Source organism: Phocoena phocoena, chromosome 20, assembly GCF_963924675.1.
Source record: "Phocoena phocoena chromosome 20, mPhoPho1.1, whole genome shotgun sequence".
NCBI classification, from domain to species: domain Eukaryota; kingdom Metazoa; phylum Chordata; class Mammalia; order Artiodactyla; family Phocoenidae; genus Phocoena; species Phocoena phocoena.
The window spans coordinates 57,992,818-58,007,723 of NC_089238.1; the positions used below are offsets into that span (position 1 = coordinate 57,992,818).

Here is a 14,906-nt window from a genome sequence, read left to right on the forward strand (position 1 = left end):
GGCGACAGCTTCTGAGGACAGAGTGTGATCCATGCTGAGAGGCGGCCCACAGGGCCTGTTCTGGAAAGCCTCCTTGAGCCCCTTCCCAGGGCCACTTGGTCCCCCCCACCGCCAGCCCGCACCTCACATGTAGAGAAATTCGTAACCAGCTTGGGCAGCCTTTATAAAAGCCCAATGGAGAACACAGCCTGATCCCTGCTCGTGGGCACAAGGTGTCCTCTGAGGCTGGCCCAGAGGTGCTGGAGTCGGCCTCGAGGACCTGACCTCACGTGACCCCCTGGGCCGTGTGTGGACACCCCGTTCACCTCAGAGCCTGCGTCGTCACCATCCCTTGGGTGGAGACTGAAACGCCTCCCTGGTGGTCCCCTCTCGTGGCTGCAGAGACCAAGCCTGTTGTGAGTGATTGCTGAGGGGGACCGGTGCCCGGGGCGTCTGGGAGCCCAGGCAGCAAGTGTCCGAGTGGCCCATCCTGGGGGCCCTTCCCTCCATCACAGCTGCCCGCACAGGACTTAGAGGCTTCTGGGGCCCCCTGGACGGAACACCGGTGTCTTTGGAGAGAGAACACCGGCGTCTTTGGAGAGCCCGGGCGCTGGGCTGGGCTCGGTTCCGGGGTGGCATTTGGAGTGCCGGTGACCTCCCAGCCTGCGTGACGTGTGTGCAGGGCATGCAGGCTGCTGTCGGAGGACTCGCAGTTTGCCCTTTGCTTTGGAGGAGTGGTGACGCCTTGTGTCGCGTTTTCTCAGAGTCCCTGAGTTGCAGTAAGGCATGTGAAGTCCTGGCACGTAGGAGGCGTGGAGTAGATACTGTCCTGTCTTTGCCCCACGCGATTAGCTCCCACGCCTAGGCCCGGGCCCAGCCGACTGGCTCGGAACCAAGGCTCCCTGGTGTCAGTGGACGTGCTGGTGTGTGTATCAACTACCTCGGGACGTGTGCCTGTGCGTGTGTGTGCGTGCCTGTATGCACGTGTGTATTCTGTATATACACATGTATGTATGCATGCGTGTCAGCGGGTGGGGAGCAGGGGAGGCATGACACAGGTAGCTGCTTTATCTCTCTGTCAAGTTGGCGACCCTGAGACTGTGGCCATCCTTTTCGTCTTGGGGCTTTCTCCTGTTCGTTTCATTTTCCTAGAACTAAAATAGACCCTCCCTCACAAGAAGTATTTGTATTCTGAACTGTTTGGTAAGAAAGTTGAAGCTACTGCTGAAGGTTTTTCTTTGAATAGCGTTTTTAGAAATGTCAGTTAATTTAATTAAAGATTTAAGTGATTGGAATAGAAAGCAAGTTTATTTTTCTTATAACCCAACTAGTAGTTTTTAAATAAAGCCATTAGAATCTATTGTTTCAGATGCCAAAACTGAACCAAGCTATTTTAGTAAAATAAATATATCCTTTCTGAATTGTCAAAAGGCAAATTTCTCAGATATTTATGTGGGCTGGTGCTCTGTCTTGTTTTACATTTCAAAGACGTGATTCATCGTCACTGGTGGAAAGCTGGGCCCAGGCTGGGCTCGGGCTGTCGGGTCGGGTCAGAGGTGACTTGGGGCGGAGTCAGCAGGTGTGGTCCGCGCACCTGGGTGAGGACTGTGCGCCCTAGCGTCTGGGCCAGGGAACGCGGAGGCGCTGCCGTCTCCCCGGAGTGCCTCGGCAGTGACCGTGCAGCCCTGGTCCTCCCTGCCCCCGGAGGGGTCCTCTGTTCCCACAGCGATGGCTGTGTTGGTCAGAGTTGCTGCAGGCTGTGTTTCTTGTCCGCCTAGCTCGGCCTTCTTGCTGGTCAGATGACCACACACCTGAGACTCACAGCATTAAGGAAGTTAGGTTGTAGACAGGTTATAAAATGCCTTGCAAAATTTTGAGGTGTTTGAAAGAAACTTTCTGGACAATTCCCTATGTTGTTACCAGAGATGTTTAAGCCATTATTTTCTGGAGTGCTAGGGAGGGAAAATAGTTAATTTTTAGACTAATTTATTTTTTGGGGGGAGCAATATTCCCTGAGATAATAACTTCTGTAGGAATTTAAAATGCCATGTTTCCTCCTCCAGAATGTCCTGGTAATACTCCTGGAGGCCCGTCTGCCAGCTCTGGGGCTGGGCGTTCATCCGTGGCCACGTGTCAGCAGGGAGCTGGGCGAGGAAACGGCCCTCGCGGGCCCGCAGAGCCCGTTCAGTGGCCACGCGCGCCCTCCCGCTCACGGTGGCCAGCCGGCTGCTTCCTCCCTGAGCCCGTCCGGCCCTTTCATGTTCTCCTCGGCAGCACAGCTCGCAGAGATCGTCCGTGAAGACTGGGGAGTTTCGGATCTGTCTGAGGGTGATCATTCTTTACGTAAACAGGAGGCTTGGCTTTCCTTTGTGAGCGTTCTCATTCGTTTAACTTGGTGTTTTGCCTTCCTAAGAATTAAGTTTAATAGATGAGGTCGCTTTTTCGTTCCTTTCTCCTGGATCAGTTTGACAGTGTCTGCCTTTACCCACGTGTGACCCCGCTGTGTGCGTGGGATGGCGTGGCGCGGCCCCGCCTTTCTCGGTTGTCGCTGGAGCTGGGAGGCTGAGGCTGTCCGGGGTGGCGTCTGCAAGGAAGGTGGCCCTTGCTCTGGTGCATCGCTGTTGGAGCGGTAGGGCCAGGTCTGGGGCTTGGACAGGTGGGGCGCTCCTTGCCCCGGCCGGAGAGCCGAGGCCCCCTTGCTGGGGGCTGGCAGGACTCTGTCCCTGACCCCCAACCCCCAGCCCCACAGCCTCTGGTTCTGTCATGTTGCATGTGCGAGGGCTCTGGCGAAGAGGATGCTTCCGGGGCTGGGGAGCCGAGGAGGGGGCGCGTGTGCGGGCAGCTCCCGGGGAAGCCGGCTCTCAGTCGGAGTCAGTGGTGGAGAAGCCGAGCCGGCCTCTCTCTTGGACGGAACGGCCATCCCGCCACCTCCGCGCACGCTCAGCGTCACTTTGATGAGACGTTGACTCGCGGTTTGGAAAATGATGCTGAGCTCCTGCCCAGCGTTTACTTTGCTTTAAAGATATTATCTAAACGTGGGAGCCGGCCTTGTAGAATTCATGATACTTGTTTCTGAGAAAAGCGCAAGGCTCTGTGGCCCCGTGGCGGTGGGGTGGAGCCCGCAGCCCACTGTCCTTGTGTCCAACGCGGCGCCCCTCCTGCAGCGGCCTGCCCCTCCCCTCCCACCCCCTCCCTGTCCCTCCCTCTATTTGCTTTGTGGCTTGATGGCCGCAGGTGGAGGGAGGGTGGTCCTTCCACTCTGTCTGGTGTAATCAAGCCTGTGATTCGACATTCGCTGAGGGTTTAGATCCTGAGCACTAGACCCAGTGCCAGGCATAGAATTGCCCAGTGTCTGTAGGTAAACTAATCAACTCTCCAGGAGTTGGAGCCTTCTTGGCATTCCAGGGATGACTGAGAGACAGCGCCTCTAAAAGTCGCTTTCCATCCACGTTTAGATCGCGTGTCCACTAGCTTTCCTGTAGGCAGGTGAACGTAACAGGTGGCTGCTGGCGAGAAAACTGCACGTATCTGAGCCTGTGCTCATAGCTCTACCTCTTCACTTCTAAACCATCCGTGTTCCTGAGAAATGATTCTTCTGACTTATCTCTTATTCCGAGTTCCAAAAATCAGATCTGTGATTTGTTCTCTGTCCTTAGCTGAAGTCAGGAGTTCAGCCTCTCTGGCCCTTCCAGCGGCCGCCCCGGCCCATCGGTGACGTGGTCGTCCTGACGGGGTTGCAGAGCCTCGCCTGGTGTCGGAGGATGTCCTGTGATTCAGGAGCCCGGCCGGGAGCGGCTGCCTGTGGCGTGGCAGGGCAGGGGGTGCGAGTCACAGACCGGCTGGCCTCTGGGCCTCGTGCTCTGTTCCAGGCCTGCGGCAAAGCCAGGCGGGGCTGGCTGCCCTTGTGGGGCCTTCTTTGCGCGTAGAGGCCAGAATGTAAATATCAGGACATTTCAAAACAAATCACGTGAGAAATCTTGAAACAGTGATGACCCTGTTGGCTGGGACACGGCTTAAAGGCCCGCCGGCCTCGGCAGGAAGCTGCGTCCCTCTTAGAGGCTCTAACTCTCCCCTTATCGCCGCCCAGCGCTGGTGCTTTCAGGGGCCGCCTCTCACACCTTAACTTGCCTCCACGTTAGGATCAGAAGGGAGCGTTTGGAAAGCGACCAGGTGTCCAAGCAGAGTCAAGAGTTCTCTTGATTTGTGATCATAAGTGGAGTTTCCTTTTGCCAAAGGATAAGGCTTTTTAAAGTTGATGTTTGTTTGACAACCGTCAAGCCCTTTCACACACGTGGTCAATCCTGCAAATCCTGGGAGGCTGTGACAGAGAGGGAGGCTGGGTGGGGGGCGCTGGCCCCCTTGGTCAGGGTGTAGCCGGGAGGCCCAGTGCCCGCCGTGTGCCTCCCAAATCGTCCCTCATCCCAGACGGAGCTGGCGGGGTGCCGGTGCACTCGCAGACAGGGGTCTCCCGCCTCTCCTCCTGGGCGGGAGGAGCGCCAGCTGCCCTGTTCCTCTCTGTGGGCCCCCTGCCTGTCCTGGGAACGGCCCGGGCTGCCTCGCTGGAGGTAGACAGAGCGGGGGCAGTGGCTGGAGCTCACTGAGACCCCTCTCTCTCGCAGAGGACTACCCCAATGGCACGTGGCTGGGGGACGAGAACAACCCCGAGATGCGGGTGCGCTGTGCCATCATCCCCTCCGACATGCTGCACATCAGCACCAACTGCCGCACGGCCGAGAAGATGGCGCTCACGCTGCTGGACTACCTCTTCCACCGCGAGGTGCAGGCCGTCTCCAACCTCTCGGGCCAGGGCAAGCACGGCAAGAAGCAGCTCGACCCCCTCACCATCTACGGCATCCGCTGTGAGTGTCTGCCGCCACCCCGTGCCGGCTGCGGGAGGGCTCCGCTGAGGGTGGGACCGTGCTGTCGGGGGGGAGGGGGCTCGGGGTCAGACCTGGGCACGGGGCCAAGAGAGGACTTTGCGGATTGAACGTTTCCTTTAGGAAGGGCTGCCCAGGGCCGGGCCCGTGGCAAAGACGGCGGAGTGGGGGCCTTTCCGACCCTGGCCTCCCCTGACCTGGGGCCGCCCTCGAGGAGGGAGGAGGGGTAGAGCCGAGCCTTCCCTACCCTCCGCCGACAGCGGCCTGTCCCGGGCTGCCCAGGGGCGGGCATGCCACCCGCCTCGTCCCTGTCCTAGAGGGCTGGGGTTCTGGGCTGCCGTCGCTGGTGGGGGCTGGGGACCTCCTCATGCTGATCTGGATCCCCCGCGTGGCTGTGAGGGTGGCGCAGGCTGGAGTCTGTCGTGACGGCATCGTCCGGGTGACATCTGGAAGGGGTGCGGTGTGCCCGCTTCCTGCTCGTCAGCACCCGCTGGCCTGGTTTCACCCGAGAGCCCGCCTGACCCAGAAGGTGTTCGACACGGCTTACGATAAAGACACACAAGAAGCACGTAGGCTTCCAGCAGAAGGGTTAGGTGGTCACGTCTGAAAAACCTGGTGCTGGAGAGTCTAAGTTAGCGAAACGGAATGGAAAACCAATTACCCAGAGTTCACTATCTCACAATAGAGGAGGGGTGCCATCCTGCCCGGGGGACCTCGTTGCTCACACAGAGCTCTGACGGCGATCCCCGGGCCTTTGGGTGGGGACGGTGAGAAGCAGGGAGAGGAGCTCTCCGGGAGCCTTCATGCACAGGCGGAGTTGTCTTTCCTGTGTCTGCATGCTGACCTTGGTGGAAGTTGGGGTGTGGCCTGGCTGCGGGGTTTCCCGACAGGTACTCAGCTGGGCGTCCAGTCCCTGCCTCACCCCAGGGGGCTCGTCCTCCTGGTCCCCAGCTCATGGCCCCGGCCATTCCGAGTCCCCGTGTGTGTCTCGGAGCCTGGGAATCACGTGGGGTGGCTCCTGAGAACCCACCCGTGGGACGCGCTGAGGTCAGCCCTCGGCGGGGAGGAAAGCCGGGCCCGGTGGGCAGAGCCCAGGCCAACTGACAGGTGCGTAAGGGCTTTGCCGTCCGTGTTCTAGGCTTTGTGAGGCCTGGGTCGTGCCTACCTGGCTGTGAAAGCAGCCGCTCTCACAATGCGGACGGATCGGCGTGACCGTGTTCCAAAAGAATGTTGCTTTCATGGCAGGCAGCGCCCCCGCCCTAGAGCACGGTGCCAGCCGGGACCCTCACAGCGCGCCGGCTGGTGCCAGGGGTTCTGGAAACGTGAGCCGGAATGTAAGGCTTGGACTGAGGGTCACCTGGGGGCCACCATGGCTGCTGCGTGCTGCAGGGGTCACCGGTTCTCTGGCAGCGGGTGGTAGGTTTACTCCCCGAGCTTCTGAGTTACAGGCGGGGCGGTCGTGCGTACAGTGGAGCCCGCGGTGGGCGGAGGGTGTTTCTGTGTGAGGCCGGCCTGCCTGCGTCCTCGCGGAGGCTCCTGTGCCTTGGAGAAGGGTGGGGGGTGTCTGGGGGCTGGCGGGGAGCCGTGCGGACAGCTGCTGTGTGGAAGCAGCCCAAATTGCCCTCTACATTTAGCTTACAGTTTTTTCTTTCTTTTTTCTAATGGTTTGGTCTCGCCGTGCAGCGTGTGGGATCTTAGGTCCCCAGCCAGTGATCGAACCCGTGCCTTCTGCATTGCAAGCGCAGAGTCTTAACCACTGGACCACCAGGGAAGTCCCTACAGTTTCTTTTTCAGGCAGGGGAAGCCTGTGGGTGTCCTTAAAATAGAGGAATTCCTGACCCAGAGAATACATTTGCCACCGCCAGCCACACCCACCTCGCTGTGGACAAGACTGGACTTACATTTTTCTTTTCTGAGTGGCAGAAGTATTTTCCTCCCTTTCTTTTTTAAGGGAAAAAAATCAGCATTTGGAAACACATAGGCACTTCTTCTAGAGAGGGAACGAGGTTACTGAGGGAGAGCAAAGTCGTGCGGGATGCCACCTTCTTCAGGGTTCCCAAGGGTTGACAGGCCTCCCAGAAATTTGGATAACCAGCCGTGTAGTTCGTGTGCTCTGTGCAAAAGTAGGTCATTATTGTAACTGAAAAAAAATTGGCCATGCTTTCATGAGGCATGTGACCTAAGAATGTAGCAGTTGCCTTTTTCCCCCTCGAATTGAGAATGTTATAGCCTTAGTTCTTAGGGTTTTTACTGGTGGGTCACATAGGCGTCTGCTTAGGCTGCGGGACACGCCTGGCTGATCTGATGAGAACAGAGATGAGGTGGATGCGCTCCCCAGTGTCGACAGGTCCTTGAAGACGTCTGTGAGGGGGGCGCCGACGTGGTGAGATCCCACGAGCCCCCCAGCAGCTTGGGCACAGACGGAGGAGTCACATGGCCACGGAGGACTGTCGTCGGGTCAGTCCCCCCGGGGCAGAGATGGTGTTGCTGCCGGGGCTTCGCTAGCGTGCGGCGGGCTGCCCGGGGCTGCCGTACCGAGCTCCGCCGACAACACGGTGCCCTGTCCGGGTCTGGGGCCACGGGGCTGAGACCGTGGCGCCGGCAGGGCCGCGCTGCCTCACAGGGCTACGGGTGAGTCTGTGTTGCCACTGGCAGAGGCCCACAGCTTGTGGCCTTCGTGGGCTGTAGCAGCGTAACTCCAGTCTCCGTGTCCATCGTCACGCGGCCATCTGCTCCTGTGTGTGTGTCTGTGTCTCCTCTCCTGAGGGCAGCAGTCGTCCTGCACTTAGAGCGCGCTGTACCCCAGCGCGACTGCATCTGCTGTTAATTAGTCACGTCTGCAGAGACCCTGTGTCCAAGGGAGGTCACGTTCCCAGGTCCTGGAACGGACATGAATTTTGGGGGACACTTCGGCACAGTACGCAGGGCCTGGGTTCTTTGGAACCTTGGCGATCAGGCTCCTCTGGGCCCAGCATGTGTCTCTGGGAGCTGGGAGGAAGTCGTGGTTCATGTGGGCTGGTGGCGGGACGGAGCCTGTGAGAACGGACACGAGTGGGCGCCCTGGCTCACAGCAACCTTGGAGCTGCCGACTGCGGCCACCGGGCTCTCCTCATCACCGAGGAGCGGCTTCGCTCATGGTGCTGTGCCCAGCGCCTGCGGCTCCCGTGTATGGGGAGAGGGGGCCAGCCTGGCTCTGTGGCCTGGACGCTGGACTCCGCGGTGCCCACACGGGAGCTGAGACCGTCACGTGAAGAAGTCAGTTGCCAGCACTCAGGTTTCTGCTTCCCTCTCCCTGGAACTCGAGGCTATGTTAGCAGTGCCCTGGTTTTCATTCCATTGTGACCGATAAGCCCCACGCCACCCCACACCCCTCCCTGAGTACACAGGATTCCAAGCCCCGCGCCTTTTTTCTTGTCTGTCCTTCCTGCGGTGCATCTCAGCCCCTCGTGGGGCTCACATGAGAGCCGGGAACCACCAGTGTCAGCGATGGGCGTCCTGGAAAGGGGGAGGTGGTCAGCAGGGATGGGAACCCGCTCAGATCTTCGGGGGGCGCCCGGGCAGCACTTGGGAGCAGCGCATTAGTCTCCCCGGGCTGCTGGGGGGCTATGTGGCTCGTCTGCGGACGGGCGCCCGCTGCTGTCTGGGCAGAGGGAGGCGCTGCTGGGCTTTCTGTGGCCGTTTCTTCTCCACTTGGGTGGGCGCCGGAGGCCCGAATTTTAAGGCTGGTTCTCACTCCTCACTGATAACTCGGTTTGGAGCTGAAGTGAGGAGATTGACGTTCTTATTTCATGAGGTTTTCTTAGGAGCATCAAATGACTTGAGATAAAATGCTTCAACAAGTGTGAAATACCAGTTAATTCAAAGTAATCTTTTTATCACTCATTGTAAGAGGTTCCTCCTCCTTTCACTCAGCTGAGGTTGCTCAGGGCAGGCAGAAAAGTTGAAGAACGCTTTCAGCAAAGTCAGAGGAAGCCCACCCATGAGGCTCTGGGGGCGGAGCCGAGCCCCCTGTGCCCTCCTGCGGCACGGCTCGGTGGGGGAGGCATCGGTGCTGCTGGCTCCTTCCTTAGTGTTTCCTGGCAGCCTTCCCGGGGGCATTTGCCGTCAAGCTGGAGTCTTAAGTCACTGTTGGAAGGAACTATGTAATAAGACGTCTTAGAAGAATTTGAAAATGGCTAATGCACAATTCTACGAATGTACGTTTTTTCTTCGAAGGACGTAAGCCAGGTTTTGCACTGGCAGGTTGGTTTTTACAAAGTTGAATTTAAGTATTAATGTTTTCGCTCATTTCTTATGCTTATGTGCCCACGTGTGTGTTGTATATATTCTCTTCCATTACTCACAAGCTTTGGAATTTTGCATGATCTCATTAATCCCTAGAGGCATTCGGAAGGTGTTTTCCTTGCGTGGGAAGGCACGAGGGGATCTGAGGGTGGCCTGCAGGGTGTCCTTCTGTATCGGAGCAGGTACCTAATGAGGTGGTTGGACGCGTGTGGTCGCCACTTCTTCGCCTGTATTCGGGCTCCTCTGTAGCTGTAGTGGGTAGTTGGCTCCTCCTGTGACTGGAGAGCTGTAGTTAGTGGTCGGGTCCCCTTGTGACTATACGGTTCTTGTTCTCATAGTTGGGCTCAGTCAGTATTTGAGTTCTGTGGTAACTACAGTTGGTAGTCGGGTTCTCTTGTCACTCATGTGGGTAACTGGCCGGAACTTTGTGAGCCCCACCCTGTATCTAGAGCCGTACCCGGCATGGAGCCGTCTCAGTAAATATTGCGATGACTCCAGTTAGTTTAGAGATGACCTGAAAACCAGCAAAGAGGTGCCACCTCCTTTATGTGCTTCCTTTTCTGCAGGAGGACAAAGTGGGGCTGAGGCTACCTTGCAGTTGATCTTCTCTGATCCTGTAAACCCTGCCCCTCCTTATCCCAATTTCTTTTTATCAAGGTGACAGACATTTTAGTTGTCTTTCTGTTTGGAGTCAAAAACGCCTTAGGCTATGTTCACAAAAAACTTAAGTGTCTTTCCAAGACAAAAGAAACTTAATACACTAGTTAAGAAAACAAAGGCTTCCTTTGTTTTGATTATTCCGATGGTCTGTGCTCTCCACAGAGCAGAGTTTACGGATTGGGCATCAAAGGAGCTCTCAGCAGCGCTCCAAACTGGGTGCTCTTAGTAGCCAAGACAGCAAGTTTTCCAGCTGAATCTTTTTTTTTTTTTTTTTTTTTTTTTTTTTTTGCGGTACGTGGGCCTCTCACTGCTGTGGCCTCTCCCGTTGCGGAGCACAGGCTCCGGACGCGCAGGCTCAGCGGTCATGGCTCACGGGCCCAGCCGCTCCGCGGCATGTGGGATCTTCGCGGACCGGGGCACGAACCCGCGTCCCCTGCATCGGCAGGCAGACTCTCAACCACTGTGCCACCAGGGAAGCCCCGAGCTGAATCTTTTTATTATTAAATTTTTGAATTTCATGCATTTATTTTCCCGTTAATCAGCGAAGCTTCATGACCAGCTAGAGAGGAGGTCACCCTGTTGAAAAGCATTTTTTGTGGTTCCCGTGTTCCTGACCGTTACTCCCTGTTGATTCAGCACAAGGAAGAAGTGAAGTGGTCCAGTGAGAGCTGGGCGGGCTGGCAGGGAGGGGTCTCCATCTGCCACCCGGTTTCCTCCTTGCTGCTAAGTGGTCTCAGATGCCCACATCCCGCACTGAGAGCTCGCCGTGGCGCAGGGCCGGACAGCGAGGGTGCCAGAGGGCTGCTCTGCCCTCTGCGGCCAGCGGTCCAGTGGAGGTGATGCCCACTCGGCTGGGCCGGGCTGGGCATGCGGTGGGGCCCCAGGGAGTGGATTATGTCCGCCCTTAGGGAGTTTCATTCTGATGGAGGGAGGCAGACAGAGAGGCAAGGGAAGTTCCGTAGGCCTCAGACTCAAGTAGTAGTGGAAGAAAGTTGTAACCAGCATTTAGGCAACAAATGTGTAAGCATCTGTCATGTGCCTGGACATTCTGGGTTCTTGGCAGGCGTGGATGAGGAGAACAAAGATCCCCGTGTTTGTGGGGGAAGCGGTGTAAACGCCATCAGTATCCAAGTTCTCTAAAGTGTTAGAGCGCCGGGACGGGGTTGGCGGTGGGAGGACTCTGGGGTGAAGTGGGCTGGTTGAGGGGAGGGTTACTCAGCTCTCGCTGGAGCCCAGACTTGAGAGGAGGGAAGGAGGCAGCCAGGCAGGCATGAGCAAGGAGGAACGAGCTGGCATTCCATCTCGGCCTCAGAACCCTAGAGGCCGTGCGTGAAACCAGGGTGGACGGTTGGAGCGCGGGGCATCCAGGACGCTTGTGCGAACCCTCACCTCCAGCTTGTTGCCCGACTCCATCCGGTGGGGGTGGGTCACGTCAGACAGGTTAAAGCTGAATAAATGAGAAGCGATCATTGCACATGACAGGCAGGCCTGAGGCGGCTCTCGCCCGGCACGCTTCCTGTTGGCGCTGCGCCCTGACCGCCAGCCGCGCGGAAGGCCCGAGCCTCACAGAGCCTCCCCTCGGGTGTGTTCTTGCAGGCCACCTCTTCTATAAATTTGGAATCACGGAATCCGACTGGTATCGAATCAAACAGAGCATCGACTCCAAATGTCGGACGGCCTGGCGGCGAAAACAGCGAGGCCAGAGCCTGGCCGTCAAGAGCTTCTCCAGGAGAACCCCGTCCTCGTCCTCGTACGGCGCCTCAGGTACGACGCAGGGTGGCCCAGGCAGGTGGCCCCGGGGACGGTCAGAGTGAGAACGGTGGTTCTGTGCCTGCACGTGCCTTGTGAGAGGCGGGGAGCCTCGGCCGGACCCCGAGAAGCTCCCAGGGCAGCTGTCTAGGTGGAGGGCATCCTGGGCCCAGCAGCAGCAGGAGCTGGGCCGGGACCACCTCGGACGCCGCCCTGAGCGCTGCTCCCTCTGCCTGGTGGGCCAGCACGTCGCTGGCTCGCTGTCATTGTCACCATCTGCGTGGCGTCTGCAGGCGAAGGCTGGGGTGCAGCCTAAGTCGTGCTCGTTACTGCCATGGTGAGGACGCAGCCTCGGTTATACTCACCCTCAAGAACGGGAAGCTCTTAGGCTTTCTTTTCAGGCATTGAAAGGACAGCTGGGAAAGTTCACCAGGAGTGACAAGGAGACCAGCATCGCTTGTCACCGAAGATGTCTCAAAACGTCGTAACAGAAATGGTCTTTTCACTCCCGCGGACAGCCCCTGGGCAGTGGCTCTCAGACCTGAGCCCTGACCGGGGTTGGGACCGGGATTCAGGGGCAGCAGCGGGCAGGGTGGGCGGAGCTCTCGTTCTGGAAGCGCTGCGGTGACAAACCAGGTCACCTGGAGTCCTTACAGGGTTATGAATCTTGCTGAGCCAGACCTCAGGAAGCGGTTTTCCTCGGTGGTTTGGTGGTTATCAGATACTTGGCCTTAGCTTGCCATGTGAATCGTGCAAGCTGCGGGTAGCCGACTCTCGTGGGCCAGACAGGTCATGCCCTGAGCAGAGCTTCTGTGCGGGGCCTGCATTGAAGAGTCTCTCGGTGAGGAGCCCGGCCTTGCTGTCACCAGCAGGATTCTGTCCTGGGAACTTAGGTAGCAGTTGGGGCCCCGCTGGGGGTGGCTCCTTGCCGAACCGGACTGGCTCTGTGGTCCTAAGAGGGTAGGCGTGGGGACTGTGGCTCCAGGGACGCAGGTTTCACTGTGGCCGGGGATCTGCCGTCTTACCCCGGGGCCACCTGGTCAGCACGGCCGTGCTCAGTGCCTGTCCCCATCAGATGAGGTGGGCTGTGGAGCCCGCGTCCCCGCCTCTGGAGGTGCCCGGGACACGTGACGAGCTGACTTGCAGGCGGGCCCCTCGGGATTGTGTTCAGTTCAGATCCTGCCTCTGGGTGGTGGTCTGAGGCTCGGCGTTGCCAGCCAGCAGCTGCGTGAGGCCCCAAGCCTGTCCGGCCCATGTTGGAGCAGGAGGGTGCTGGGTCCTGAAGCTGTGCTTGGACTGCTGGGCTGGCCACCTTGCATCCGCTTCTGACCTTGTGGTTGGGGACTCAGGTGGCCTTTGCCCCTGAGGTTGATCTCCATCGCAGGCTGGTGATGTCATGCTTTGTCTTTACCCTCGCTCACTTGTCGTTTTGTTTTTCTTCCAGTTATTAGTGTTTCTTTCAGTTGAATGACAGTAATTCAGTTTAATGGTAGTTGCGTGTCTTTAGTTCCTCTGTCTTTCTGTCCATAAACGTGTCAGGGTTCCTCCTAAGAGGCTGTGGGTTTTGTTTTCTTTTTCTTTTTCTTTTTGGCTGCGTTGGGTCTTCGTTGCTGCGTGCGGGCTTTCTCTAGTTGCGGCGAGCGGGAGCTACTCTTCGTTGCGGTGCGCGGGCTTCTCATTGCAGTGGCTTCTCTTGGTGTGGAGCACGGGCTCTAGGCGCGTGGGCTTCAGTAGTTGTGGCGCACGGGCTCAGTAGTTGTGGTGCACGGGCCTAGTTGGCAGGTGGATTCTTAACCACTGCACCACCAGGGGGGTCCCCAGGCTGTGGGTCTGGCAACTCTCAGTGCTGCTGTTGGTCCCGTGGCCTCTTGCGGGTGGTGAATGGCCACCACGAGGGGCTCTTCAGTGCCGTGGCCGGGCAGGCGCTGAGCCTCAGGACGTGTGGCTCGGAATGGACTCTGGCCGGCCTCGGTGGCTTGGGAAGGTCTGCTGACTGCAGCAGCACCGTCCATGGCCAGGGTGACGGGCGCTTTCTCAGGAGCAGGGGGCCCTCTGTGTCGTCCCGATGGGCCTCGGAGGACGGACACCGTGATGCCACCCGGCACCTTGCTGCCTCCGCCCACCTGGGTCTCTGTGCCTGGGTTGTGCAGCAGGGGGCACTGCGTCGGGGCGGGGGGTCAAGGTGTGCCTTTTTAAGGAGCATTTGAGGGAGGCCGGCACCATCGCAGCCCCTTTGCCTCAGGTGCTGTGTGTCTGGAAAGCACGGGGGGCGAGTTCCGGGCTCTGGGATGGGTCTGGACTGCTCTCGGGCGGTCCGCTGGAAGCCAGAGGGCGGCCCCTCCTCGGGTGCTGGAGCCCTGGGAGTTTTGAGAGGAGCACGGACCACGTTCTTCTTTCACCAAACTCTTGGAAGTACGTTGTTCTGTAACTTTCTGTTGACTGGATCTTTTTCTGCTTGAACGTACTGCCTACTTGGCCCAAACTCGATACAGCACAGGGTGGTTGGGTAAAGGGCCTCTGGGATTTCGTCCTTGTCCTTCCTGCGGACTCGCGGCCGGACCCAGCGAATCTGCTCCTTAAGGCTATTCTGGTGACAGACATAATCCAGGAACATGTAATTTAGCCAGGATTCCGTTAATTTGGAATTGGTAGTAATTCCAGCTGGAGTTGCCGTGTTCTCTTTTGAAGTATCGGCAGGCAGATGCTACAAGTGAGATTCTGAGCCGAGGCTGGTCTATTTAAAGCTGAACTAGTACTGCCAATTTGAACACAGACCACAACATCACTGGTCTTCAAGGGATTTTAAAAACATCAGTTTATTAAAATGTTTGTATCTCACCCTGCTGTCTGGCCACACCATGTGAACTTTCGTATGTGCTTGAGTTTAAGGTGGCTTAAACCTCCGCCCCCAGCGCTTCTCCCCGCAGCTCTCATTGGGGAGCATCCGTGTAGGGCCCAGAACCTTAGGGTCGCAGAGAACCAGCTCCTGACTGTGTGTCTCTCTGGACATGGGGCAGCGCCGCCAGTGGAGGCGAGGCCTTGGAGGGGCTGCCCTTGCCGTGTCACTGCTGGGGGGCCGTGGTCCTCCCTCAGCGTGAGTCGTTGCCTGGGGTCACTTGCCGTATCTCTTGGATTATCCTTGACCACAAGCAAGTAACAGGTGCAGTTTTTTGCACTGCACTTTGATATCAGTATTGATTGTAAAACATAGATTTAAGTTAGTCTCCATGTTGCATAATTAGAGGGAGCTATTGATGACATGGTAAATTCAATAACTTGAATTTCGTAAGTATTAACATCTTAATACTGTTATACTGTAACTTTTTAAAAGGCAGCCAGTGGAATCTACACCATGTC

General features: G+C 57.7%; 1 protein-coding gene across 5 annotated transcripts in view; it reads left to right on the forward strand.

Moving 5' to 3' along the window:
• Positions 1 to 14,906, forward strand: part of BANP (BTG3 associated nuclear protein) — a 75,078-nt gene that overhangs the window by 30,862 nt on the left and 29,310 nt on the right. For all 5 annotated transcript variants that reach the window (XM_065898244.1, XM_065898247.1, XM_065898243.1 and 2 more), the window contains 2 exons: positions 4,599 to 4,838; positions 11,397 to 11,564. In XM_065898244.1, coding sequence (XP_065754316.1) covers positions 4,599 to 4,838; positions 11,397 to 11,564 — 408 coding nt within the window. The remainder of the gene's footprint in view (positions 1 to 4,598; positions 4,839 to 11,396; positions 11,565 to 14,906) is intronic.